We start from the raw sequence: 26495 nt of genomic DNA, 5'->3' as shown, positions 1-26495 counted from the left end.
AATATGATGTGATAGATGCAGAACTTCCCTTCCACCAAAGTGTTTTCCGGAAGAGTTTTGTTTCAGTTCTCGCGTTCGGAAGGCTTTCTAAAGTGTAAATAACTCTAAAGAGTTTCAGAGATATTTAACAGAGCCTCGATGGCTTGAGCGCGAATTGAGCCTCTTCGATTGTTAAACCTGCTTCTGCTCCGTTCTATTAAGCAATCAGAACTAGGATATCTTCCCGAATAATTGTATTCATATCTGTTATCAGCTTCATTACGACGGTACATTACAACGTTTCAATAGAATGTCGATAGAATCCAAGCGAATAGAATAGACTGAGACTGAATTTACAGGAAAAACTGGGCTTTTTCAAGCTCTCCATTATTACAGCTGATTGGTCAATAATGTCACGTGATATCACCAAACGGTAGAAGCAATATAATACAAGAGCATAAAATACAGTACACATCGAAATTTTCTCTGAGAGCGGATATAAATGATTCAAGCGTGCTGGGGAATCACTGGTTCACACGTTCTGGTGCTCACTATCGGAAGAAATTGTTCCTGCTTGTATTATCTAGGACGCATTGAAATGGTTTGTGTAATATAAGAGTTTGTATCTTGTGATAACATTTTATGTGGTAAACAAGATATTGAATGACTCGCTTTACTCGAGAGCATTCGATGAGTTTATCATATGGGTCGCAGTATGGGATTTTGCAAAACTTGTGCATTGCTGTACACGAAACATTGCGAAATATAAGCACTGATTTCTGTGACGTATGTTACAAAAGCATACCCATCGCGGCACTTTGGTCCGCTTGGTTAAGGCATGTAGACTTACCTGGCATATAATTATGTGAGGAAATATAACACGCAGTAAAAAATATCAAAAACTACCATTTCGGCGACATGCGTTAACAAACCTATACCTTAAAATTACCTGGAAGGGGAAAGTGGTGAAGTTAAGAAATTTTGTGACGAAAAGAAGGAAAATATAGTAGTTTAACATTACAAAACAAACATCACAGCAGTTTGGCGTTGCACTTGAATTTCATTGACTCCGGCATCAGAAAGCATAGCGCTTGACTTGATCCGACTCCAGCATCAGAAGGCGTTGTGTTCGAGATCACAGAGGGCAGCACCAGAAATGAAGGGTCGCACATGAATTGTCGAAAGATTTTGAAGGAATTGCATCACCGCGAACCCAACATCAAACCTGTCCAGAAAGTCCCGGTGAGACAGCATGCTGCCTGCAGGTCCTGTCAGAACAGAATGAGACCAAAAGCCATGATCTGAGAGATCACATTGGGATCCGTTAGACCGAAAGCCATGATCCGTTAGACCGAAAACTATGATCTGTGATATCGAAAACCATGATCTGTTTATTTGTGGAAAGAGTCGGGAAAATATATAGGGATACATCAAAGACGAGGCAGAAACAAAGAGATAATTGCTGCGATTACGCGACAAAGGGGACTAAGAAGAAGTAGTGCAAGTTGAAAGACGTAACGCAAGTGAGATAACCAGCGATGGCGTCAGAAAGTCGATTAATTGCCTTAATATTATTAATGCGCTATGGAGAGTAACTCCAATACTATATAGCAGTGCTTTTCAACCTTTTTAAATTCTATCCGCACTTTTCTGTGGCACGAAAGTTTCATCCGCACAAACGCATAAAATGTATGCGAACAGGATGTACATAACTTATACTAACCAGGCGGCATGATAAACTGCCCTTTCTTGAACGTTTCAAGACATCACCATTAAAAATCTTGCCTGTTGTGAGCTGCTATGTCTCGTTAAATCCGATTGAACGAAAAATGGTACTTGTTTCGTAACAATGCAACATATTTGGTACAATGCCACGTTTTCGATAACAATGCTCCATGTTTTAAAACAATGGTTATAGTTTAAAGCGCTAATTCGCTGAACGTTAAAGCAAGTGTTGGCTGTTTTTTGTGTGGATTTTGTCCAAATATTTATTGCGGTTGCGTTTATTTAGCCATCTGAAGAGACAAATTTATTTTGGGTGGGGTTCCTAATAAACGATGATGCCATTAAGTTTTCAACACTACGTAACCGTTTAGTGAAATGCTGTTGTTTAATTGTGACCCGAAATACACATTTTTCACCAAATAACTGTTTGCGTTTTGAAATTAAACGACTTATACTGGCACCAACGTCTTTGAACCACTATTAATAGGAGAATTGTTGGCGTCCAATCTTCGATAAAAGAATACTAGTGAGATCGATGTGAATGTTGCAAGATTGGCGTGACCGATACGTTAGGCTTAATTAAGTTATTATAGTAATTCAATTGATGGACTTTGGTTGATAACAATAATAGCGTTGGTCTGTTAGTGGTACTGTATATCGGTAACTTAACATTTATTCACGCCGCCCGTGTCGAACAGTGGCGTCGCGTGTCGAACAGTTAGAATGGTGAAAAAGGCATAAATCGACACCCTGAGTGTACGTAACCCAATACGAAAATTCTTAGACCAAAAAGCACATTGATTAGACGATTGTCATCCGCACCATGTTACCCATCCGCACAATATATTTTCTCATCCGCACCAGTGCGGATGGTCCCACAGGTTGAAAAGCACTGCTATATAGTAAAGCGACAAAACTCGTTTCTTCATATAAAAACAGTCCGACTCCAAAAAAAGGCGCAGCAAAAATATGTACGAAATTATTCACTGTTTCTTACCAGTTTTAAAAACAAAAAATTTTTTTAAACAAAATGCAGTTACTACAAGCAACTGTTAACGATCAAGACGATACGCTATATAACTAAATCAGCGTTATAACAAAATTTACTGCTGAAATAATCTTTGTATTCGTTAATTGTTTATATCTGCGACTCAAATTAAAGGATTAATGACCTCAATGATTTGCTGTAGAGGTGTGGTCGCTGTGTATGACTTTGCGTGGATGCAAGATAAATTAATTGTGGGCACAGGCATGTCGAAAAAGGTTGCTTGAAAACGTGAGTGTAGCTCTTGTGACATGTTTGTGAAACAAAATTCACCATCTTCAAACAACATTCATTCTATGCCTTGTTCCTTTCCCGTACAGCAACTTTTAACCGTTCTTCCAGCAAAAATAACGTTTGGATCTTTCAGTAGCTGCGAGCGAAGCAGATTTCCCAATGCATGGTCTTCCTTGTTTACAATTGGACACTCCGAAGCACCGTAAATTTGTGTCGATTTCCTTAGATTCCTTATTCCATAAAATCCTGACTGCTTCGGATAGTGCAGAGGCTCAGTCTGGGCTTCAGGATGTCGTTTTTTTATTGTTTTTCTCTATTTGTTAGGGATTACTGATAGCCAAGGCACCGATATCGTTTTATGACCACTTAATAGTTAATCACGGAATACTAGAAGTAAACTTTGCACAAAACATGTGTTGTGAGAGTGCCAAGTATTTCAGTTTATAACATGTGGAGGGTAGAACCTTGACCTTGCCTGTGTTTTTCAACTTTTTGTGATGTAAGAACTAATTTTTGCAGCAATTTTTTAAGTGGTACTTAAATTATCTGTGGTAGGGATTGCTGTTAAGAGTTTGACATGTTTAAAAAGAAAATAGCAGCGCCGGTGAATGATGGTACAGCAGACCTAAATGGGGCTAACAGAAATTATGGAACTATTTCTGAAGCAAATGAAACAAGTTGGTGGTGGCATTTACGCCATTTTCAATCAAATGTAAAGTTTTCTTGTTTAGATGTTGAAGATTTCAGTTATGTTGAGTTTAGTGGAAAAGATGGCAGGACTTGCCCAACCTGTAATGGGACGGGAAGAATTGCCAAAGGTTTAAAAAAAGTTTTCATATTATTTTTAATTTTCTTTTGTCTACAAACCTGATCCAAAAGATTGCTCAGTTGCATCATTTTGGTTGTTTTTTACTCTGTTATATAACAATTATTATTAACAGAACAAGAGGATGAATTGGTGGCACTAATTCCGTACAATGACCGAAGATTGAAACCATCCAGAACGTAATTTTTTAAAAATGCATGAGAAAATGGATGCAATAATAATCAAATTTTTGTAGGAAGTTTTATGTTCTGCTGGCGATTGTGATTTGCCTCCTTCTCTGTGGACTTGTTTTGTTTTTTCTTCTCCCCCGTGCAGTTACAATAACAGAGGACAAAATTGTGGATTACAATGTTTCCTTGCAGAAAAATATTTCATCTGCAATTATTGTCCTCACAGTATGCTTTTTTATGTGGAAAGTTGCAACAATCATTAACAAATTTTGCACTTTCAGAATCGTTTTAATGTTTCCAACACCAATTTTTTTGATGTACAAATTTCCCATATTGATGTGGAGGCTTTTTTTGATCGAGTAAGTGTGGTAAAGAATGTTTTTTACCTATTTATGTTTTGACCAACATAGAATAAATTATGCAAACTTTGCATAGGTATCAGTTGGTACCGGTCATCTTAAGTCATCCCCACTTACATTATCTGCTAGGCAAGTCCAATCTCCAGTTGATATTGAAGTGGTTCTGAAATTTAACAAAGAAAATCAACTTGATTTTATTGTGTAAGTTTTTATGACTTATTTGCTGAGTAAATACCTGTCATGTGACCCTTTGTTGCATCACAATGGGTGTATCTGAATGCATGCCATGTGTTTTAGGGATCTCTGTACAAACCCGAAGAGGAAAGTTCATGATATCATCATTCGACTGTCGTAAGCATCACCATTCTATTTAGTAAACTTGTTTCTCAATACTATTTTGTAGAGCAACACAAACCACTTCGTACTTACAACATTCAGAGCAGGATTCATTGCAGACTTACAAATATATTGACTGCGGATTAAACAACAAACTCTAGTTGATTTTCTTCGTTCCATCGAATGCCAGTGTTATTGTTTTTCTCTGTGCAATGTTTCGTAGTTTTGTATATTACTGTTATCACAAAATACATGTGTATTTCACTGTAAAAGTTGCCTCTTACTTGTGCAAAATACAATGGGTCTCCACTGCAATCAAATAAAAAAAATTATCCTGAAGAAAAAAAAATTACTTGATTCTTTAAACTATTCCACTTTTTAAGGAACTCTTCTTTTTTCCAATGGTGTTTGCAAATTGGTCAATGATACCTTGATTGATTATCAATATATTTTGTTGTATTTTCAAGGTAAAGTAAGTTTGAGGGCAGAATTACAGCTGCCTGTTATAAGTGGCTGAAGGTGGAAGCCGTCCACTCGACGAAGCCCTTCAATTGTGCGAGTGCGCAATAGGATATAGCTGCAGAGGTAGGGGCGATTTTGCGTTCGAACGAGGCATATTATCAGCCTGTCTATTTGTTGCTGCGTCGCTGCTCTGCCAGAGTGAGGGCCGATGAAGCTTTTGTAGTTACCTGTGCTGGTTTGGAGCTTGTTTGAATAAAGATAGTAAAATACCTTTTTCACTTTTATTGCCTGTTGGCTTTGTGCATGTAAAACTGAGAAATCATTGAACTTGTTTTAACCTTTTACAGTTTTGTGACGTGACAATGGTTCTTGGTGTTCCGCATCGCAAGTTCGTTAAATTGGCCCTAAAACTATCATTATATCCTGCGTTCGACTGAATGAATGCTAATAACGTTTGTGGGGTTTTGGTAAAGCTGCCGGTTTAACAGAAGGATTACAAATTTGGTTGGTCACATATTTTTCGTGAACAGAAAGTTGCCATTTGATGTCTGGATAGCAAACAGAAAAGTGACGGGGACAATATATTGAGCCTTTAGTCATACGACGGACGGTATTTTGTTTGCTTACCTGTAACAATAGGTCATTGAAAAGCCTCCCCTGTGGAAAAGCGTTCCTCATAAATTACCTCCTAAAAACCAGTGCTGAAAGGGACAAGTTTTTTTAACAAGGACAGGATAAATAAGTTGAGGTAAATTTTAAACGACAGATTTAGTTGTGTGGTTGAATCTGGCAACTCTTGCTTTGTGTTAGAAACAAAAATTGTCAAAATTTTGGTCATTGTATAATTGCAAAGCATTTCATAAACAACAAAACAATAACAAAATGTGCTGGACAATAAAGGGTGTAATTCAGGAACGATTTTAGATGCGGTTACGAAGCTCTTTATTGTTGTTTAGACAACTTATCGTCATAGCAAAGTGTTGAAGTGCTATCATATATATTTGATGCAATATTTACCACAGAACAATGACACTTAATGTTGATTTAAGTGCTTTAATCGTATAGTTACACAAGCGTTGATCAGATGTACATGCTACATACAGACTTTGACAAGCGAGCAGATCTGTCGTTTATTCTTTGTTTTGCTTGTGACGTAACAGTATAAAAAACAAAAAAAGTACGCAGTATATTTTTGTTTCCATGTGTAGCGTGGTCGTATATGATGTGGTGACATTAAAAGATATTGTATCTATATTACTTGAAGCTTTTTATGTTACGTTAATAAGAATATATTATTTCGTTTATATTATTCTTCGTGAATGTCAGGAAAATAGTTTTACCTTTTTTAGAAGCTTACTCCATTGTTTTGCATAGCCTAATTATCGTAAAAATACAGATAAAATAATTGTTGGAAATATCTGCCCCGCAACTATCTGGGAATTCGGTGACTGCGAGTCTATGGCAACATGCCCAATATTAACCGCACATACAACAACAAACCGACTATTCCATGTACAGTAGTGTTTTTACAATGGGCTCCATTGTGGCTGCGCTGTCGCAATCGTTTGTAGTTTACCGGTCTTACCACGCAAGAATAGGTTATTTGTTAGTGGTTTCTATGGGGAGTTGGTCATCACATTAGTATTTGTGGCTTAATCTATTTTTAAATTTTCATGTTCCAGGTGGATCGAATCAATCATATACTTTAACCTTACCTCTACAAGTACACAATATATTTGTTTTTATGCAATAATCATGTCGTTCGTTTCAATGAGAACAGCGCCGAATTCACACCATCCACTTGTGGAACCAAGAAACCAAAATAACGCCACCTTGCGAAATGATTTGTCGTCAAGATATTCGGTTAGGTGGCGCAGTAATACAGTTTGGTCGAAAAGAAAGAAACTGCTGAGCAAACGAGAAGAAACCGGGTTACCAGGTAACAACCTTGTTCGTTCTTCTATAATTGGTTATTTGTTATTTTCTTTGTTGAAAAGAATGCCGTTCATCGGTATCGACCAGCTGTAATCGCGGAATTCAAAACTATTCCGATCCAAAATATCGCTATGGAAATATTTGCAACGAACCGGATGAGAGGACAGTTTTTAAATGTTCCCAAGCAATGGAATCTTCGGATAAACGGTAAATGTCAACATACAATAAAATAAACAAATTTCAACGTTTTCGTCCGGTTCAGAAACATAAATGAAGCTCGTTGGCACCACCACGTGGCTGTTCGCCACTTTTGGGATCACAGCTTGAAAACAACAAGCCTCGCTCTATCACGTGACACAAGCACGTCACGACAAGCTCACAAGTTAATAACAGCGCCACCTTGCGTGTTCCCGAGGATCTCCCGCAGTGCAGAGACCACTTCCGGGTATGACATTCCCACGCGATATCCACGTGGTCAGCAACGGCCCAGTGGACTTGCCTCGGGTCACCTTGCCCTTAAGTTACGTCACAAACAAATTTTGGAAGCATCTCGACAACGTGAGACCACGTGGCCCCAGCTAAGGGCGAACAGACGGTCGAAAGGACAAAATACTAATGTTGATGAGCGGCATTCTCCAAACTATTATGACGTCACAATGCAACCGCGTTGCAGCAGAGAAGCGAAAGAGAAATGTAGACGGTGGTTTAGTACATGGCTTGATGAGTAATTTTAGCGTTTTTCCATGACCAACATGAACATGAACACGAACACGCGATTTGCCTCATTTTGTAATTTACCAACAGTCGCACATATGACACACACAGTAAAGTGATGACACACACAATCATAGCAATAATAAATTATTAAAGAATCAGAAATCTGCTTGAAAGCACCATCTGATTGTAATAAATACACAAAATTGTTCCATGTAGCAACATGGGAGCCACTTTGTCTCTTATGATAAATTAATTACCTACACATGCAAAACAAACTTGTTCAACTTTTGAAGTAATGCTTCTTAATTTCTTCAATTTTTTTGCACCACTTAATTGCGTTGTTGCTCTTGTCGATGAGGTGATATGTTCTGTTTGGAGTGCGGATGAGGAAAACGCGAAAAGACTTAGGCTCAGTTCGCATGTCATGTGACCAAGGTATTTCCCCTTTCACTTCCATTGTGTGTGGGTCAATGTAAATAAGCTTTGGGCCTTCAGTCAGAAGGAATTCACGAAGTTTGATAGAAAACCCACGTTTCTTTTCTAATTGCCCTGTGAAAGCAGTATAGTTGAACCTACAACTGATTATGTTCAACAACAAGTTCCATAACTAACAAACATTTTGTCAACCTCTTTTTAGAATAAGTTTTCCTTTTGCAAAGTAATCCCATTCTGATATTTGTTGTTTCTTCAGCCATTTTTCTCTATCTGGGTTGGGCAAATTAATCGGCAATCCAAACCCACCGATGTCCTCAGGGTCGCTTTGTGGGAGTTCTTCAAGTGACTAAAAGTTTTTTTTTTATTTTATAAATTTTTCTTGCATTAAATATTCTTACCCCTTTTTGCTTTGTTTCACTTTCGGAAATTTGTCTTTTAAAATCATCAATGAATGATGATTGCTCGAAGTCATCAATAACTCCCGAGATATCCTCAGCATCATCATCGGAACTGTCCTGGGAGAATGACAGCATTTGTGTTGGTGGGTCCATCACAGCCAGCTTCTCCCACTTGGTCCCAGTGAAATATTTGTGTGTTTTTAATGCATCATACCCCCCACAAGCAGCACATCCCAGCCTTTGCATTGGGTCCAGTTGAAGAAGGCGTGCAATCAAGTCTTTTGCATCCACATCAAAACTATCAGGAAAATTATACTTGCAGGCTATTATTTGTTGAAATGTTAAATACTCATTTGGAGCTTGAAAAGGGTAATTCCCAACTAACATTTGATAAATTATGCAACCCAAGGCCCACAAGTCTGATGAAGAACAAATTTGCTTGTCATTTAACAATTCTGGAGAAACATACTGGGCTGTCCCAACAAATGATGAAGTTCTAGGAACGTCAGCTGATTCATCAGCAGGTATTTCTTTGGCAGTTCCAAAATCAGTAATTTGTATTTGCAGTTTGTCATTGAAAAGAATATTCTCTGGTTTTAAATCCCTGTGCACGATATTAAGTGAGTGAAGGTAGCAAAGAGCATCCACAATTTGGGCAGAGTAAAATTGTGCGCATTCTAAATTGAATTTTCCTGCAAAATAAATTCCAGTAAAATTTTGAAAACAAAAACTTGAATTTGAAATCGAACCAAGTTGTTTAATCTTCTCTCTAAGCTCTCCTTTGCGTGCAACACTTAAACCAAAGTAAAGTCTTTCTGTATCTTGAAATGTAAAATATAGTTGGACAAAGAAAGGATGATCCAGACGACTTAACACCTTCTTCTCCCTTTCAACCTAAAAACATTGGTTAATTTTTTTACTTTTTTTTAAACACGTACTTATTACCTGTGGTATTTTTTTCTCTTTTATAATGTGCCTCTTCTGAAGTATCTTAATGGCAAACTCCCTCCCAGTAGCAATTTCACAAGCAAGAACAACAGTTGAGTAAGAACCCTCACCTAAAGTTGGACCAAATCTAAAGTCTTCCCTGCGTTTCTTTTTTGATTGTGATCTTTTTTCAGGACTTTGACCAGCTTCTTCCCCATTTTCAGACATTTCATAAAACCATGAACAGCAAATTTCAACTCTTAACCTAAACCTATTTAACACCAATATATATATTAGGCCTATATATATATTACAAAAAGCATGAAATTCTGCAACGGTCCTTTTCCCAAATATATTTTTGGGGCTACAAGACTACTCCCATTTCGTGATAATTTGGCCCAGCTCTAAACAACTTCCAAATTATCTTTATTTCATAATATATAAAATAAGACCAGTAACGTGCATCTTGTTTTCTCAAGAAATTCCCTTCAAAACAACTTTTTATTTCCTTGCCACCATAGAAACAAAACAATTTATTTGCGTCGGTATCATGTTGCAAATCGTGCTCCTGAAGTAAATCTGATTTTAAATAAATAAATAATTGAAGTTGAATACTTTCAGAAATTTATTCGGTAATAAGTTCCTTTAGGAATACTTCCCGTAAAGAAATTAACGTAAGGTTGTTTTACGTGGATCGTTCCGCTTCAAATGTTTTGTAACAATAAGTGACGAACATTTTTTTTGTGTGTAATTGTTTCCACGATAATTGCGTTTGCAGCTTTTGGTTAATTTAGGATTTTAAGTCTTTACACTTTGTTGCACTACGTTGTTGACCTGTTTATGTCAAATAGCCTAGTTGATAGGAAAAATGAAGGAAGGTTTAGTCCTTTCATTGTGCATTATTGCATGTGCTGCCATGCAATCCTACAAGGTTGGGGATAAAGTTGAAGTATTTGTCAATAAAGTTGGACCTTATTTTAACCCTCATGAGACTTACCATTATTATTCTTTGCCTGTTTGCCGGCCTGAAAAAATTGAGCACAAGTCATTGACACTGGGAGAAGTTCTTGATGGGGATCGGATGGCCTATTCCCTCTATAAGATTAAGTTTCAAGTAAATGAGCAGAACAATAAGCTTTGCACAGTTAGTTTGGCTAAAGACGAACTGGATAAGATGCGTGAAGCTGTTGAGGAATTATACTACTTTGAAATGGTGGCCGATGAATTGCAAATGAGAAGTTTTGTTGGACAATTTGAGGAAAGCAGTTTTTTGACAGTTCCTCATGTCCACAAACTTTACCTTTATAATCATATAACATTTCAATTCAAATACAATGGGAATAAGGTAAGAGGGTCAGCTTCCTGGTGTTTATTCAATTAAAAAAAATATCGAAATAATAATTGCAAGTATCTTTGTAGATTGTGTCAGCAAATGTTTCAACAACTGCCTATGATCCAATTTCCCTGGACGTGGATCCTCCACTGGAGGTAACTTTCATGTATGATGTGAAGTGGGAAGCAACCCCTGCCGATCCCAATAAAAGAAATCAGCTGCTGAAGGATTACAGGTGGGTAGTTACTAAAATCAATTTAGAAGAGTACTTGTAATATTTTGGCTTTATGTTTACATGACATATATATTGTATGCAATGATTGTTGGGCACTGCATTAATTCCAAGATACTGCAAGCACTAATCATGTATTTTCAAATAATTTGTTGGTGATGCTGCTAGCATAATGTTTAATAAACTCACAAGCCCTTCTGGCAAAAAAAAAACTATTTATTTGATTGACGTTTTGGCTGTTATATAATCGACTTTCATCAGAACAAAAGATGCTGCAAACACTGATCTTGGACCCAACGCTTTTCTTCAGGGTTTATATACTCTTTTATCCAAAACTACTCTTTTTTCCACAACTACTTTGCCATTTAGCAAAACTAAAGTTCCTGTCAGTAGTTAATAATGTGAAACTTTCAGAAGTTTCAAATTGAAGTCAGCTGATTTATTAGTGTCCAATTTCAGTATGTTCATATGAGAAAAAAAGTGATTTTTTTAAAGCTTTTTCCCAAAATCTTTGGAAATTCATTGGTTGTCCATCATCAACTCAGTCATACTTGTGTCACTTCTCATGGCATTTGTTGTTGTTATCCTGACAAGAATATTAAGGAGTGACTTTTCGCGATACAATAAGTAAGCTCTGTTTTTTATTTTGTTTCTGAACAGCAGTGGCAGTAAGTAATCACAATGCGTTGTTTGTCAGACCAGATGATGAAGAAGATTTTGGGGACGAAGATAATGGCTGGAAAATAATTCATGCAGATGTTTTCCGGTTTCCAAAGCTGAAATCTTTGTTTTGTTCAGTTATAGGAGTTGGGACACAACTTCTTTCTATTGGAACAGGTTGGTTAGAACAGGCTCGTATTTGAGTAACAGCAACCAAAAAACTATAGACTTCTAATGCCTTATATTTTCTAGGAATAATACTAATGGCATTGATGGGAATGTTTAAGACCCACAGACATGGTTCAATTAACACTGCTGCTATCCTGCTATATGCGCTTACATCATGTATTGCTGGTTATGTATCAAGTTCATATTATAGAAAGTTTCAGGGTTACAATTGGGTAGCAAATATTATGCTTACTTCATCACTATTTACAGGTAGATGTCTGAGATTATTAAAAGGCTGTTCAACCCTTTAACGCCCTCTTATTTATGCAGGTCCATGCTGTATTGTGTGGAGTGTGGTTAACTCTGTACATTGGTGGAATGGCTCAACACAAGCACTGCCGTTTACAACAGTATTGCTGCTTATGTTCATTTGGGCTATGGTAGAAAAGTTTATTGAATCTATGATTTTAGATTAATGTATTTTGGGAAATGTTGTAAACCAAAATGTTCTATTAGGTTGGTCTGCCACTGACAGTTGTTGGAGGCATTATGGGTAAAAATACAACGGGTGATTTTGATGCCCCATGTCGTACAAAAAACATCGCCCGTGAAATCCCGCAACAGCCTTGGTACAGAAGTACACTTTGTCACATGATCTTTGGTGGCTTTTTGCCATTCAGGTAATCTTCATCAAAAAAACAAATTGTATATTCACCTAGAAAACTTGTTTGTTTAGTGCGGTTTCAGTGGAGCTGTATTACATATTTGCTACAGTTTGGGGTAGGGAGGTTTACACATTGTACGGAGTTCTAATGCTTGTATTTGCAATTGAGATCTTGGTTTCTTCCTGTGTATCTGTAGCTCTAACTTACTTCCAGTTGAGCAGTGAGGATTACAGGTAAATATTCATACTTTAATCTTTTGCAAACTTTATCGTGGGCTTCTCATAGATGGTGGTGGAGGTCTGTGTTCAGTGCTGGTTCAACCGGAATTTTCGTGTTTATGTAAGTGTGGCAAAGAGGTAAATCACAATGTGATAATGTAACGTTTTCCAGATATTCCATTTTCTTCTACATAAGGAGGTCAAATATGTCAGGAATTGTTCAGTCTATGGAGTTTTTTGGATATTCTATCCTAACCTGCTATGCCTTTTTCCTATCCCTAGGAACTGTTTCCTTTTTTGCCTCGCTTAAGTTCATCCGCTACATCTACATTAACCTAAAAATGGACTGAAGTAGAACGTTATGGTATGCAAATCACATGCTTGTAAAGTGATTGTGACGTCACAATAGTGCCGAAGAGTTTTAGTCGCACACTGTTGTATGAAACTTACACAAATGCTTTTATTCGAAAATTTTTACAGCTGCATAATCAAGATTGTAAGTAACGTACGATTAAATAAACTTTCGGGGTGGTATTACGCAAAATATATGATAAAAAGTTTGTTGGCGTCGACGAAGTTACATAAAACTGTGAAGGTTTCCTTTTTCCAAGTTGTCAGTCCAAGTTTCGCGATCCATCGTTTCGTATGGATCGAGGATAACTTGAACGCACCTGCGAATGTCATTACAACCACACAGTAGGCATCTATCCGTAGAAAATAAAAACCATGTGCGTTCAACGAACAAGCATTAATATGTAGACTTACTTTGAAATTTGACAGAACAGGAAAATGATCAAACAGCACAGAAGTATCAGTATTAATGGTTGCTCCACTGTCTTACTGATGTACAAATTGTCGTAAAGTTGTTCCATAATTTAGCTCTGATCTCCCACTAGGCAACATTCTATTTAACTGAAACGCTTGTGTAGAACCAGCGAATCTGAAAAGTTCAAAACTTTAGCTCGATTCAAATTTGATTTAAAAGTTCAATCGCATTGCTGGGATTCACAATCGTTGCTGATATTGTTTCAACAAAATACTCGTTAGATAGACAACATACCTGTGTGAGTGTTTGCCAGACCAAATAAACTGTGTCCAATTAACTTTACAACTAACCGTAAATTAGCTGACTAAGGGATCTGTGTTCCTTCAACTAAATGCAAACAGCGGCCGATCGAGGCAGTCCCCCCACAGATGCAGTATTACCTTAGAGAATTACGAACCCGACTATTAATTTGATTACTGCATTCCCTCTAGCCCTTAACTATACAGTTATGTGCTCTATTTGTTGCAAGTCTGTTAGTGTTCCGGCGCAACAATGCGTTGTTTATAAAATTTCGCCAATGGGATATAAATACCAATTAGTGCTTTCTGTTATGTGCTACGGAATATACGGTATTAACATTGTAGGTTCACAGGCTTTATTCGCAGCCAAGCTGGATCAACCACTTTTCCCGACAAGGCGGAGCGAGATCTGAGAAATCAAGCTTCCGGTGAGCTCTCGACCCTGTGGGCTAACCAGGCCTAAAAACGCTTTATCAACTGATCTACAGGAGTTCAGTGGTGTCACTGGGTATATTGTGGCCAAGATACACTCCGTATTAACATTGTAGTTAAGATTTAAAACCCGCGTTAATAAGTCAAATATACGAAAGGGCAATTGTACACTAACAAATTGATGGAATTGAAGCTTGTTTTTTGAACAGTTTGGGGGATTAACGCATTCAAGCTTTCTTGAATCGGGGCGTGGCCACTATAGCTGCTTGGATCCTTCCACAGGAATTAAACAAATCATTTTTTAACTTTCGGGATTTTTTTCGCCAAAAATTGATTATTTTGTCTAGCAGCCTCCTGTTGCCACAAGACAATATTGCCCCCCCAACCACCTGATGGCATAAACATTACAAAAATTTGTCCGTGTTTGCCAAACGTTGGGCAAAATAATTATTGGCCTTTTCAAGAATACGTAGTTGTAAATCCAATCAACCAACGACTTCTGTATTTTGATTAACTGTAGCCTACCTGATGTATAACCCTACATACACAAATTAAAAAACGTGGTTCCACTGATAAATTGATTCTTTGGATTATAATTTTCTCAGCTGACATGATTTAATTTACGCTTTGTCGGGTGGTGGAGACATGAAACTTTTGCGAATGTGCTATCGTGTCCAAGGTAGCCCTTGACCAGGGGTGCACAACCTTATTTTTACTATTGCCGGCCGCAACACACACACCACTGTGTGCTAACGGTCGCCACTGAATATACTGCTTTTCCAACGATATACTCCTGATAATTCTGACAAGTTGACGTGAGCATTATTGGAAAGGAATGGAAATGATTCCATACCTGAAAAATGTGCACTATTTATTATTTAAATTTGCCAAATTACGTGTATTACAATGTAATGAAATGTCGAATTATTCAATGGCTGCCTTGTTCTTGCACACTATAGGTTCACGTCTCCATCATAAAATAGTCCACTTCCCATTTGGGATTAAACGCTCCTTTCTCTTGTTGTAACAACCTTTTGCGTTTCAGCGACATGACTGAGTGATTCCACTGTTTAGCTTTTTGACAACTGTACATGCGTACATGGCAATTCACCGATATGCTATCAATGTTTTATGACGTCATCATCCGTATTGTTGCGCTTTGTCTCGGTTGCGGTAGCTGCACCGCAGTTACAACTCGCTATAGAGAACGAATGTGTATAACGCGGAAATGGAAATGGGCTTAAATAAAAGCTTAACTCTTGAGACCGCTTTAAAAACAAGTTTCAGAAGCAACGACGGCCGCCAATGCATATATTTTGATATTAATGTGCTCGGCCGCACGGTCGCAGGTTGTGCACCGCTGCCCTTGACCAACATTTCTTGTGAATCGACAGGGTTACCACAGTCTTTTTGATGCCGTATTGTCAGACTTTGCCCGACTACTGATTTTTTTTTTCAATAGAAAACGTCCAAATTTCAGTGGTAAAACTTACTGAAGCGTGAACAGTTACCTTGCAGCGTTGGATTTTGCAATTCCAACTTCTGTCTGTCATGGTTTGGGCTCGAAAGTTTATTTTTGTCATTTTATGAAAACTATTTCGAACAAATTTTACTGTTGTTATTGTGGTTAAGTATCGTCCTCCGGATGGTTGAATCATCATTGCCGCAAAAAAACCTGATTTGTACTCTTAAAATGACTGATTGTGACTCAACAATTGCTTACTTTAATAATATTTACTGGAGATAAATTGTTGATGTTGTGTGCGTCTTGATCAGATTAATGCCCACGTTTCGCAATGAGATGTAGTGTTAGGGTAGTATTGGTAGCATCAGTATCTGTGACTGCCGTAGGATTTATTTTGCGGAAATGGTTAAAAGGATTTTTTGTCAAGACACCTCAGTGTGTTCCAGGCCTGCTAAATGCGGGCAATACTTGCTTTATGAATTCTGTGTTACAATGTCTTGCAAGCCAAACAACATTTAGACAATGCTTGAAATCTATTGAGGCAAATGATGATAACATGCTTGTTGTTTCCTTGCGCGAACTGCTGATGAAGTTGTGTACTCCAAGTGATGATGAATATTACGATCCATCAGATCTCCTACTTGAACTAGTTGCCAGAGGTTGGCATATTCCAAATGAAGAGCATGATGCCCATGAGTTCTTTAATGCATTACTAACCACCTTAGACGAAGAACTTAAATTTCAATATGAATCCACTCTATTTAATTTTGTGCTGGAATCGTATTGTTGCAGGAAGCAACCTAAGAGGGTTTCATACCGTGGTTGGATGACAGTCAAACTGCAATGCACATCTTGTGGACATTCAAACCCTTTGACACACGAAGGTTTTGATTGTCTAAGTGTCCCAATTCCCTCTTTGTTACCATGGCAATTTAACAATGTGACACTACATGATTGTTTGGGGATGTTGATTGGAGAAGAGCAAGTCTCTAATGTGAATTGCCCAAGCTGTTCTAACAAACTTTTTAATGAATGTTACAACAATCACACTTCTTCAAACATGCAGACAATATTGATGACAGAAAATTTTATCCAAGATTTAAATTTTAACTTTCCAAAACTTCATACAAAGATAAGATTTGCAAGAGAAGAAGAAAACAAAACAAACCTAAATGTTAAATGCTCCTTCAGGAGGGAAAGCTTTATTACAAAACTCCCCCAATCTCTTTGCATTCATTTGCAAAGGTTGGTTTGGAAACATGGAATGCCAATAAAACAGAATCAGTTCGTTGAATTTCCTTCCATCCTTGATCTATGCAAGTACGCAAAAAAACACCAACGAAATAAAAGAAGTGCTTCAAGCAATTGTTCGTATTTGCTTACTGGCGTAATTGTTCATATTGGTTCATGGGGTTTTAATGGACATTACATTGCATACAAAAGATTCCCTTGTAAAAATCAGACTGGTGATTTAATTTACAAATGGTTTTACACTTCAGATACATTTGTTAAAAGAGTAAATTTAAAAGAAGTCCTTTCCTGCTCTGCTTATATGTTATTTTATGAAAGGATTAAAACAAATTGATTTAAAAGTTGTGTTTTGTTCTGACCTCAATGATGTATTGTTGACAAACAATGGGAATAGTTTTTGGAAATATTTACTTTTCTGTTGATAATTTATGCAGTTTGAATTACTTTGTTCATGCTTAAATTGAAAAGAATGTTTTCTGAAAAATAAGTGTATGCCTATCTGAGAATGCTGTTTCAGAATCTAATGTTTATTATTAAAGCATCTTCCGGGAAGCTTTATCTCACAAAAGAATTGTCTTTTCTTCGAAGGTAGAATTTTCTCCATTCTTATCATTCATCAAATTTCCTGGCATAACTGATTGTGAATTTCAATGTAATGTTTTGCAGGTTTCATATATTTCTGCTTACCTATGTTGTGTTTAACAAGTTTATTTAAACAAAGTAGAAACAGAGTATGTTTTCATAGTAGTTACCCAGTGAATACCTTGGACAATGATTCGTTGGATAATCCACCAGAACAGGATATGTGGAATTACAAATTGGGGAAATGCAATTTACCCTCAGTGGAACTGCCGGGTCGATTTGATGAATCAGCTAAGTTGTTTCTACAAGATAAGGATAAAGTTATATTGAAAACTGTTCATGAAAAACTCTCAGATTTTTTACTGTCTCGTCGCGTTTGTGTCTCTAATGACAAATTTGCAAAAGTCCCTTCCCAAAGTTGGTTTGAAAAATCCCAGGTGAAAAAGTTTCTAGGTGAAGAGTTTGCTTCAAGCCAGGAGAAGAAAGTTAAGAGTGCGTCTTATGTTTGGAAGCAAATGGTTTATGATGAATACAATACGGCAGCTCATCTTATAGGAAGGACCCCAGCTGTTTATGCTGCAATTCTAAGGATATTAACAGAAATTAGCAGAAGAAATGAAGATTTTGTTCCTCAATCTATGCTTGACTTTGGATCTGGTTCAGGGACATCAGTTTGGGCAGCAAATAAATTGTGGGCTGAACATATCAAGCAATATGTCTGTGTTGATCAATCCACTTACATGAACAAGTTGGCATTATTTATTTTCACTGGTGGAAACCCCAACCAACACCTTCCAAGCATATTTATTCGACAATATTTACCTATATCATTTCAAACCAGCTATGATGTTGTCATATCCTCTTATGCCCTTAGTGAACTGCCTTCAGAGAAAGACAGAATTAATATCCTTAAACTTTTGTGGACAAAAACCAACAGGTTCTTGGTGATAGTGGAGCATGGAAATTTTTATGGCTACTACATCATTCAAGAGGCTCGCAACTTATTTCTTAATGGTCTAGAAGGGGTTGATCCAAAAAAGTCAAGGACTTGGAAAAATTTTAAAAGTGGAACTCAAGTGTTTTCTCCGTGCCCACATGAAGAAATCTGCCCAAAGTGGGAGGAAGCAAAAGGCTGTAATTTCTCACAATCTTATATTCTGCCAAACTATGCAAGGAAATACAGAAACATTAGTAATAACAATGAGAAATTTTCCTATGTTGTGTTTGATAAAATGAGTGGAGACATGTTTAGATGGCCAAGAGTTGTCCAGGAAACAAGAAAACAAAACAAATGTTTCCATTGTCATCTCTGCACTTCACAGGGAAAAATTAAACATTTTGGTATTACAAAGGAAAAGCATGGAAAGAATTTAAGAAACATGGCGAAAGTTTTAAAGCCCGGTGACTGTTTTCCAATTTCTGATGAATATTTGAACTTCGATTAATTGCAGACTTCGTTGATTTGCAATTCTAACCTGAAATTGTTTGGTTAACGCTTGTTGTATTTTTTCTGTTTTTCAGCAATGCAGTTAACCATGATAAAATGCTTTTTAAAAGTTTAATTTTCCCTTAAGAATGGAAAACAATTTAATCAAGGTAAATATACAAATTTTACAATAAAATAAAATTCACAACGTGTAAATGAAATTTATGTACGATAAGTTTAACAGAAAGAATATTGGGACTTGAACGTTGCTACTATGACTGCTGACCAATTACTATATGTCTCTAATTTGTGTAAAAAAAATTGAAAACAGGGCATTTTATTCCAGGTAACGATTTATTTCTTTGCAAAAAGTCGAGAGCTTGTTGGAAAAAGTCAGTCAACTATTGAAATTCCCACAGAAGTTACAACACAAAAACTTCTGCAACTTTTGTACAAGGATTTTCCAAGGTTAGCCTGACCTAGAGAAGTTTGATAATGTTTATTACATAACAAGTGCATGAGATTATCAGTGACATAATTATGATGTAACAACTGGTATTTGTTGGATGCAAAAACCTTAAGTTATTTTACAAATAGATATCTGATTGTTGACTCCCCCAAAAATATTTGTCACTATGACATGCAAAATTTTCGATCCCTTGTTTGAACAAACTTTCAACAAAATCATTAGTAAAACAAAATATCCTGCCTGTATACACACCGATTTTAACCACTTTTACCGATTGCTGAGTAAGTCTTTTTAAGATATTTGTTTCCACATATCTATAACCATTGTATCATGCATCCACACTTATCATATGAGCGTTGTATCATGCATCCACAATTATCATATGAGCTTTGTATCATGCATCCAGACTTATCACATGAGCGTTGTATCATGCATCCAGACGTACCATATGAGCTTTGTTTCATGCATCCAGACTTATCATATGAGCGTTGTATAATGCACACAGACTTTTCATACGAGCATTATATCATGTTTCCAGACTCACAGAACTGGGAGGTTGTTTCACGCTGTCAGTGAATGAGGAATATATCGACCACACCGCAAACTTTCCAGTTACCTTTCAAAGCAACACAGAAATTGCTGTCATTCCCCCTTTAAGTGGTGGATAAGATACAATGGAGGTTACAGATATTTTATTTACATCCGATAATATCAATGTACAATCCTGTGTTGACATAGCAACTGATGAATCTTGTGGGGCTATTTCTGTTTTTGTTGGTAAGAAAATGTTAAAATAGGTCTGACTATCTTAATATTTTTTGAAATGATTGTAATTATAGTTGTAATTAAAATTGTATTTGTCATCAAATTAATTTTGTTTGAAAATAAATTATTGTTGACTTTTTTTATTGCTCACTTATCATTTTCATATTACTTGTTTCTCAGGCACCACAAGAAATACAATGAATGGAAGGGAAGTTGTTCAACTTGATTATGAATGTTACAAAGAAATGGCAGAAAAAGAAGTAAAAAAAATCTGCTCCCAGATTCGTGAGAAGTGGTGTGAAGTGAAAGGGATCGTCATTCACCACAGATTGGGGTAAAATATTTCAACCTGGGTTCTTCTCTGCACTCAAATGTTTTTTTGTTTTTTTTATGATTTTTGTCACAGATTTGTGCAGTTGACTAAAAATGTGTAAATTTTTATATTGAACAGAACTGTTCCGGTGAAAGAGGCAAGCATTGTTATCGCAATATCATCCCCGCACAGAGTTGATGCGCTGGCTGCTTCTCAGTATTGTATCGACACTTTGAAAGCAACTGTTCCTATTTGGAAGAAGGAAGTTTATGGCGATGGATCAAGTGAATGGATGGAGAACAAGGAATGTACATGGAAAAAGACAAATGAAACCTAATGTATTGTTGCCTCCTTTAGCATTGTGTACATGACTTGTGCGTTTGTGTCACCATACATGTTGTCCACTTTTAATTTGCAATGGTGCTAAACAAATGTTGATTTTGCATTTTCTTATCAAATGAAAATCTTGTCTTGCGTGTCCATAATCCATTAAATGTTGTTCTTTACAATGTTGCTTTGTGGTAACTGTTAGGGATTTCTTGAAAGGTTTAATACCAGAAGGTATTTAGTAGCCATGCACCGAAAAAGCATTTTTTTTATTCCGTTGAAACCGAATATTCGGCAAAAATAATGTTGTTTCGGTGCATCACTTTAAACACTCGACTGCTGCATTAATGTTGATTTTAATCATTTCGGTGACAATAAACAAATAAAACACCCAGTTTGAAAAATGACCTACACTAAACTTTGTGTATTAGCGTTGCATGCAGTAAAAAAGTTTCAAGAATAAAAAAGAATAATTATGAAAACCTTAATTTCGGCCGAATAAATCCGGCAATCCCTAGTATTTAGAGCTAGTTGATTTTGGCAGTTTACCATGGTCGCTGTAGATTGGTTGCAAAAGAAATTGTTGCAACAAACCTTATAATATTCGTCATAACCTTTTGTGTGCTTCATCTTCAATGAGCCGCGTCATTCCAGATAAAGAAACATACGTTGCTTCTATCCAAACAACAAAAGGTTTTACTTTTTTTGGATTGTAAAATGCGTCTTTCCTTGTTTATTTGTTGATTTATCAAAAACAGATAATGTATGATTAGTTGAACAATCATATCTTTTAGGTCTTGCGCCCAAGAAATAAGTTTTTCATGAAAAGTATTATTTCCAGATTTGGTACATATGATCGTACAGACTGAAATATTTTGTAAACTAAAACTACAACATGTTCTTTTTCTGCCAGGTCAAAGTTTTTGAATTGATAACTTATTTTGAGAAATATTGCAATGTTTTGAGAGGTGAACTTTGATTTTTGAAATTTCAGTGATAATTGTTACTGCTGAAGTTTAGTGACTGCAATTTGAGGTTAGTTTGCTCTTAGTGTAATGTCTTTTAGGATGCAATACCAGTAATTCAGAACAACAATTTGCAAGCACTGGAAAAGGTTCACTAGTAAGGGGGATGTTTCAGTGTAGTGGCAAAAAAGGGAAAACCATGAACGACATTTATTGGTTGGAACCCTGGCTCCAGCGGGTTAGAGGGTTAGAGGGTTAGAGGGTTAGAGGGTTAGAGGGTTAGAGGGTTAGAGGGTTAGAGGGTTAGAGGGTTAGAGGGTTAGAGGGTTAGAGGGTTAGAGGGTTAGAGGGTTAGAGGGTTAGAGGGTTAGAGGGTTAGAGGGTTAGAGGGTTAGAGGGTTAGAGGGTTAGAGGGTTAGAGGGTTAGAGGGTTAGAGGGTTAGAGGGTTAGAGGGTTAGAGGGTTAGAGGGTTAGAGGGTTAGAGGGTTAGAGGGTTAGAGGGTTAGAGGGTTAGAGGGTTAGAGGGTTAGAGGGTTAGAGGGTTAGAGGGTTAGAGGGTTAGAGGGTTAGAGGGTTAGAGGGTTAGAGGGTTAGAGGGTTAGAGGGTTAGAGGGTTAGAGGGTTAGAGGGTTAGAGGGTTAGAGGGTTAGAGGGTTAGAGGGTTAGAGGGTTAGAGGGTTAGAGGGTTAGAGGGTTAGAGGGTTAGAGGGTTAGAGGGTTAGAGGGTTAGAGGGTTAGAGGGTTAGAGGGTTAGAGGGTTAGAGGGTTAGAGGGTTAGAGGGTTAGAGGGTTAGAGGGTTAGAGGGTTAGAGGGTTAGAGGGTTAGAGGGTTAGAGGGTTAGAGGGTTAGAGGGTTAGAGGGTTAGAGGGTTAGAGGGTTAGAGGGTTAGAGGGTTAGAGGGTTAGAGGGTTAGAGGGTTAGAGGGTTAGAGGGTTAGAGGGTTAGAGGGTTAGAGGGTTAGAGGGTTAGAGGGTTAGAGGGTTAGAGGGTTAGAGGGTTAGAGGGTTAGAGGGTTAGAGGGTTAGAGGGTTAGAGGGTTAGAGGGTTAGAGGGTTAGAGGGTTAGAGGGTTAGAGGGTTAGAGGGTTAGAGGGTTAGAGGGTTAGAGGGTTAGAGGGTTAGAGGGTTAGAGGGTTAGAGGGTTAGAGGGTTAGAGGGTTAGAGGGTTAGAGGGTTAGAGGGTTAGAGGGTTAGAGGGTTAGAGGGTTAGAGGGTTAGAGGGTTAGAGGGTTAGAGGGTTAGAGGGTTAGAGGGTTAGAGGGTTAGAGGGTTAGAGGGTTAGAGGGTTAGAGGGTTAGAGGGTTAGAGGGTTAGAGGGTTAGAGGGTTAGAGGGTTAGAGGGTTAGAGGGTTAGAGGGTTAGAGGGTTAGAGGGTTAGAGGGTTAGAGGGTTAGAGGGTTAGAGGGTTAGAGGGTTAGAGGGTTAGAGGGTTAGAGGGTTAGAGGGTTAGAGGGTTAGAGGGTTAGAGGGTTAGAGGGTTAGAGGGTTAGAGGGTTAGAGGGTTAGAGGGTTAGAGGGTTAGAGGGTTAGAGGGTTAGAGGGTTAGAGGGTTAGAGGGTTAGAGGGTTAGAGGGTTAGAGGGTTAGAGGGTTAGAGGGTTAGAGGGTTAGAGGGTTAGAGGGTTAGAGGGTTAGAGGGTTAGAGGGTTAGAGGGTTAGAGGGTTAGAGGGTTAGAGGGTTAGAGGGTTAGAGGGTTAGAGGGTTAGAGGGTTAGAGGGTTAGAGGGTTAGAGGGTTAGAGGGTTAGAGGGTTAGAGGGTTAGAGGGTTAGAGGGTTAGAGGGTTAGAGGGTTAGAGGGTTAGAGGGTTAGAGGGTTAGAGGGTTAGAGGGTTAGAGGGTTAGAGGGTTAGAGGGTTAGAGGGTTAGAGGGTTAGAGGGTTAGAGGGTTAGAGGGTTAGAGGGTTAGAGGGTTAGAGGGTTAGAGGGTTAGAGGGTTAGAGGGTTAGAGGGTTAGAGGGTTAGAGGGTTAGAGGGTTAGAGGGTTAGAGGGTTAGAGGGTTAGAGGGTTAGAGGGTTAGAGGGTTAGAGGGTTAGAGGGTTAGAGGGTTAGAGGGTTAGAGGGTTAGAGGGTTAGAGGGTTAGAGGGTTAGAGGGTTAGAGGGTTAGAGGGTTAGAGGGTTAGAGGGTTAGAGGGTTAGAGGGTTAGAGGGTTAGAGGGTTAGAGGGTTAGAGGGTTAGAGGGTTAGAGGGTTAGAGGGTTAGAGGGTTAGAGGGTTAGAGGGTTAGAGGGTTAGAGGGTTAGAGGGTTAGAGGGTTAGAGGGTTAGAGGGTTAGAGGGTTAGAGGGTTAGAGGGTTAGAGGGTTAGAGGGTTAGAGGGTTAGAGGGTTAGAGGGTTAGAGGGTTAGAGGGTTAGAGGGTTAGAGGGTTAGAGGGTTAGAGGGTTAGAGGGTTAGAGGGTTAGAGGGTTAGAGGGTTAGAGGGTTAGAGGGTTAGAGGGTTAGAGGGTTAGAGGGTTAGAGGGTTAGAGGGTTAGAGGGTTAGAGGGTTAGAGGGTTAGAGGGTTAGAGGGTTAGAGGGTTAGAGGGTTAGAGGGTTAGAGGGTTAGAGGGTTAGAGGGTTAGAGGGTTAGAGGGTTAGAGGGTTAGAGGGTTAGAGGGTTAGAGGGTTAGAGGGTTAGAGGGTTAGAGGGTTAGAGGGTTAGAGGGTTAGAGGGTTAGAGGGTTAGAGGGTTAGAGGGTTAGAGGGTTAGAGGGTTAGAGGGTTAGAGGGTTAGAGGGTTAGAGGGTTAGAGGGTTAGAGGGTTAGAGGGTTAGAGGGTTAGAGGGTTAGAGGGTTAGAGGGTTAGAGGGTTAGAGGGTTAGAGGGTTAGAGGGTTAGAGGGTTAGAGGGTTAGAGGGTTAGAGGGTTAGAGGGTTAGAGGGTTAGAGGGTTAGAGGGTTAGAGGGTTAGAGGGTTAGAGGGTTAGAGGGTTAGAGGGTTAGAGGGTTAGAGGGTTAGAGGGTTAGAGGGTTAGAGGGTTAGAGGGTTAGAGGGTTAGAGGGTTAGAGGGTTAGAGGGTTAGAGGGTTAGAGGGTTAGAGGGTTAGAGGGTTAGAGGGTTAGAGGGTTAGAGGGTTAGAGGGTTAGAGGGTTAGAGGGTTAGAGGGTTAGAGGGTTAGAGGGTTAGAGGGTTAGAGGGTTAGAGGGTTAGGGTTAGGGTTAGGGTTAGGGTTAGGGTTAGGGTTAGGGTTAGGGTTAGGGTTAGGGTTAGGGTTAGGGTTAGGGTTAGGGTTAGGGTTAGGGTTAGGGTTAGGGTTAGGGTTAGGGTTAGGGTTAGGGTTAGGGTTAGGGTTAGGGTTAGGGTTAGGGTTAGGGTTAGGGTTAGGGTTAGGGTTAGGGTTAGGGTTAGGGTTAGGGTTAGGGTTAGGGTTAGGGTTAGGGTTAGGGTTAGGGTTAGGGTTAGGGTTAGGGTTAGGGTTAGGGTTAGGGTTAGGGTTAGGGTTAGGGTTAGGGTTAGGGTTAGGGTTAGGGTTAGGGTTAGGGTTAGGGTTAGGGTTAGGGTTAGGGTTAGGGTTAGGGTTAGGGTTAGGGTTAGGGTTAGGGTTAGGGTTAGGGTTAGGGTTAGGGTTAGGGTTAGGGTTAGGGTTAGGGTTAGGGTTAGGGTTAGGGTTAGGGTTAGGGTTAGGGTTAGGGTTAGGGTTAGGGTTAGGGTTAGGGTTAGGGTTAGGGTTAGGGTTAGGGTTAGGGTTAGGGTTAGGGTTAGGGTTAGGGTTAGGGTTAGGGTTAGGGTTAGGGTTAGGGTTAGGGTTAGGGTTAGGGTTAGGGTTAGGGTTAGGGTTAGGGTTAGGGTTAGGGTTAGGGTTAGGGTTAGGGTTAGGGTTAGGGTTAGGGTTAGGGTTAGGGTTAGGGTTAGGGTTAGGGTTAGGGTTAGGGTTAGGGTTAGGGTTAGGGTTAGGGTTAGGGTTAGGGTTAGGGTTAGGGTTAGGGTTAGGGTTAGGGTTAGGGTTAGGGTTAGGGTTAGGGTTAGGGTTAGGGTTAGGGTTAGGGTTAGGGTTAGGGTTAGGGTTAGGGTTAGGGTTAGGGTTAGGGTTAGGGTTAGGGTTAGGGTTAGGGTTAGGGTTAGGGTTAGGGTTAGGGTTAGGGTTAGGGTTAGGGTTAGGGTTAGGGTTAGGGTTAGGGTTAGGGTTAGGGTTAGGGTTAGGGTTAGGGTTAGGGTTAGGGTTAGGGTTAGGGTTAGGGTTAGGGTTAGGGTTAGGGTTAGGGTTAGGGTTAGGGTTAGGGTTAGGGTTAGGGTTAGGGTTAGGGTTAGGGTTAGGGTTAGGGTTAGGGTTAGGGTTAGGGTTAGGGTTAGGGTTAGGGTTAGGGTTAGGGTTAGGGTTAGGGTTAGGGTTAGGGTTAGGGTTAGGGTTAGGGTTAGGGTTAGGGTTAGGGTTAGGGTTAGGGTTAGGGTTAGGGTTAGGGTTAGGGTTAGGGTTAGGGTTAGGGTTAGGGTTAGGGTTAGGGTTAGGGTTAGGGTTAGGGTTAGGGTTAGGGTTAGAGGTTAGGGTTAGGGTTAGGGTTAGGGTTAGGGTTAGGGTTAGGGTTAGGGTTAGGGTTAGGGTTAGGGTTAGGGGTTAGGGGTTAGGGTTAGGGTTAGGGTTAGGGTTAGGGTTAGGGTTAGGGTTAGGGTTAGGGTTAGGGTTAAGGGTTAG

General features: G+C 38.9%; 8 protein-coding genes across 9 annotated transcripts; 6 read left to right on the top strand and 2 right to left on the bottom strand.

The window, feature by feature from the left end:
- Window positions 1-3468: 3468 nt before the first annotated feature.
- Window positions 3469-5119, top strand: LOC145908578 (transmembrane protein 106B-like). Of its 2 annotated transcripts, XM_082995881.1 has the most exons (8): window positions 3482-3660; window positions 3715-3801; window positions 3925-3988; window positions 4045-4204; window positions 4261-4338; window positions 4415-4539; window positions 4636-4689; window positions 4742-5119. In XM_082995881.1, the coding sequence occupies exons 1-8, from the start codon at window positions 3561-3563 to the stop codon at window positions 4833-4835; spliced, it is 762 nt and encodes a 253-aa protein (XP_082852007.1). In that variant the 5' UTR covers window positions 3482-3560; the 3' UTR covers window positions 4836-5119. The 2 variants fall into 2 exon arrangements, with proteins under 2 accessions (XP_082852005.1, XP_082852007.1); XM_082995879.1 differs by having other exon boundaries at window positions 3469-3801.
- Window positions 5120-6812: 1693 nt separating this feature from the next.
- On the top strand, window positions 6813-7851 carry LOC145908705 (uncharacterized). The gene is made up of 3 exons (XM_082996028.1): window positions 6813-7075; window positions 7134-7278; window positions 7334-7851. The coding sequence occupies exons 1-3, from the start codon at window positions 6892-6894 to the stop codon at window positions 7797-7799; spliced, it is 795 nt and encodes a 264-aa protein (XP_082852154.1). The 5' UTR covers window positions 6813-6891; the 3' UTR covers window positions 7800-7851.
- Window positions 7843-9815, bottom strand: LOC145908701 (3-phosphoinositide-dependent protein kinase 1-like). Its single transcript, XM_082996025.1, has 5 exons — window positions 9567-9815; window positions 9371-9515; window positions 8622-9313; window positions 8416-8569; window positions 7843-8337 (listed from the first exon to the last, which is right to left on the bottom strand). Exons 1-5 carry the CDS (start codon window positions 9774-9776, stop codon window positions 8069-8071), a joined length of 1470 nt encoding a protein of 489 aa, XP_082852151.1. The 5' UTR covers window positions 9777-9815; the 3' UTR covers window positions 7843-8068.
- Window positions 9816-10383: 568 nt separating this feature from the next.
- LOC145908700 (transmembrane 9 superfamily member 1-like) lies at window positions 10384-13352 on the top strand. The gene is made up of 10 exons (XM_082996024.1): window positions 10384-10893; window positions 10968-11116; window positions 11609-11740; window positions 11811-11950; window positions 12026-12211; window positions 12272-12381; window positions 12458-12621; window positions 12678-12839; window positions 12892-12945; window positions 12997-13352. The coding sequence occupies exons 1-10, from the start codon at window positions 10417-10419 to the stop codon at window positions 13172-13174; spliced, it is 1752 nt and encodes a 583-aa protein (XP_082852150.1). The 5' UTR covers window positions 10384-10416; the 3' UTR covers window positions 13175-13352.
- A 49-nt stretch (window positions 13353-13401) lies between these two features.
- LOC145908707 (cortexin-3-like) lies at window positions 13402-14069 on the bottom strand. Its single transcript, XM_082996030.1, has 3 exons — window positions 13885-14069; window positions 13590-13764; window positions 13402-13495 (listed from the first exon to the last, which is right to left on the bottom strand). Exons 2-3 carry the CDS (start codon window positions 13694-13696, stop codon window positions 13402-13404), a joined length of 201 nt encoding a protein of 66 aa, XP_082852156.1. The 5' UTR covers window positions 13697-13764; window positions 13885-14069.
- Window positions 14070-15884: 1815 nt separating this feature from the next.
- Window positions 15885-17703, top strand: LOC145908704 (ubiquitin carboxyl-terminal hydrolase 30-like). Its single transcript, XM_082996027.1, has one exon. It carries the CDS (start codon window positions 16118-16120, stop codon window positions 17369-17371), a length of 1254 nt encoding a protein of 417 aa, XP_082852153.1. The 5' UTR covers window positions 15885-16117; the 3' UTR covers window positions 17372-17703.
- A 4-nt stretch (window positions 17704-17707) lies between these two features.
- On the top strand, window positions 17708-19193 carry LOC145908702 (ribosome assembly protein METTL17, mitochondrial-like). The gene has a single exon (XM_082996026.1). The coding sequence runs from the start codon at window positions 17727-17729 to the stop codon at window positions 19062-19064; it is 1338 nt and encodes a 445-aa protein (XP_082852152.1). The 5' UTR covers window positions 17708-17726; the 3' UTR covers window positions 19065-19193.
- Window positions 19194-20056: 863 nt separating this feature from the next.
- On the top strand, window positions 20057-21251 carry LOC145908706 (molybdopterin synthase catalytic subunit-like). The gene is made up of 3 exons (XM_082996029.1): window positions 20057-20291; window positions 20460-20613; window positions 20731-21251. The coding sequence occupies exons 1-3, from the start codon at window positions 20189-20191 to the stop codon at window positions 20927-20929; spliced, it is 456 nt and encodes a 151-aa protein (XP_082852155.1). The 5' UTR covers window positions 20057-20188; the 3' UTR covers window positions 20930-21251.
- The last annotated feature ends 5244 nt before the right edge of the window (window positions 21252-26495 follow it).

The sequence above is a fragment of the Ascidia mentula genome, chromosome 7 (assembly GCF_947561715.1).
Source record: "Ascidia mentula chromosome 7, kaAscMent1.1, whole genome shotgun sequence".
NCBI classification, from domain to species: domain Eukaryota; kingdom Metazoa; phylum Chordata; class Ascidiacea; order Phlebobranchia; family Ascidiidae; genus Ascidia; species Ascidia mentula.
The sequence above is the reverse complement of the archived record's forward strand: the minus strand, read 5'-3'. Positions and strand labels throughout refer to the sequence as shown.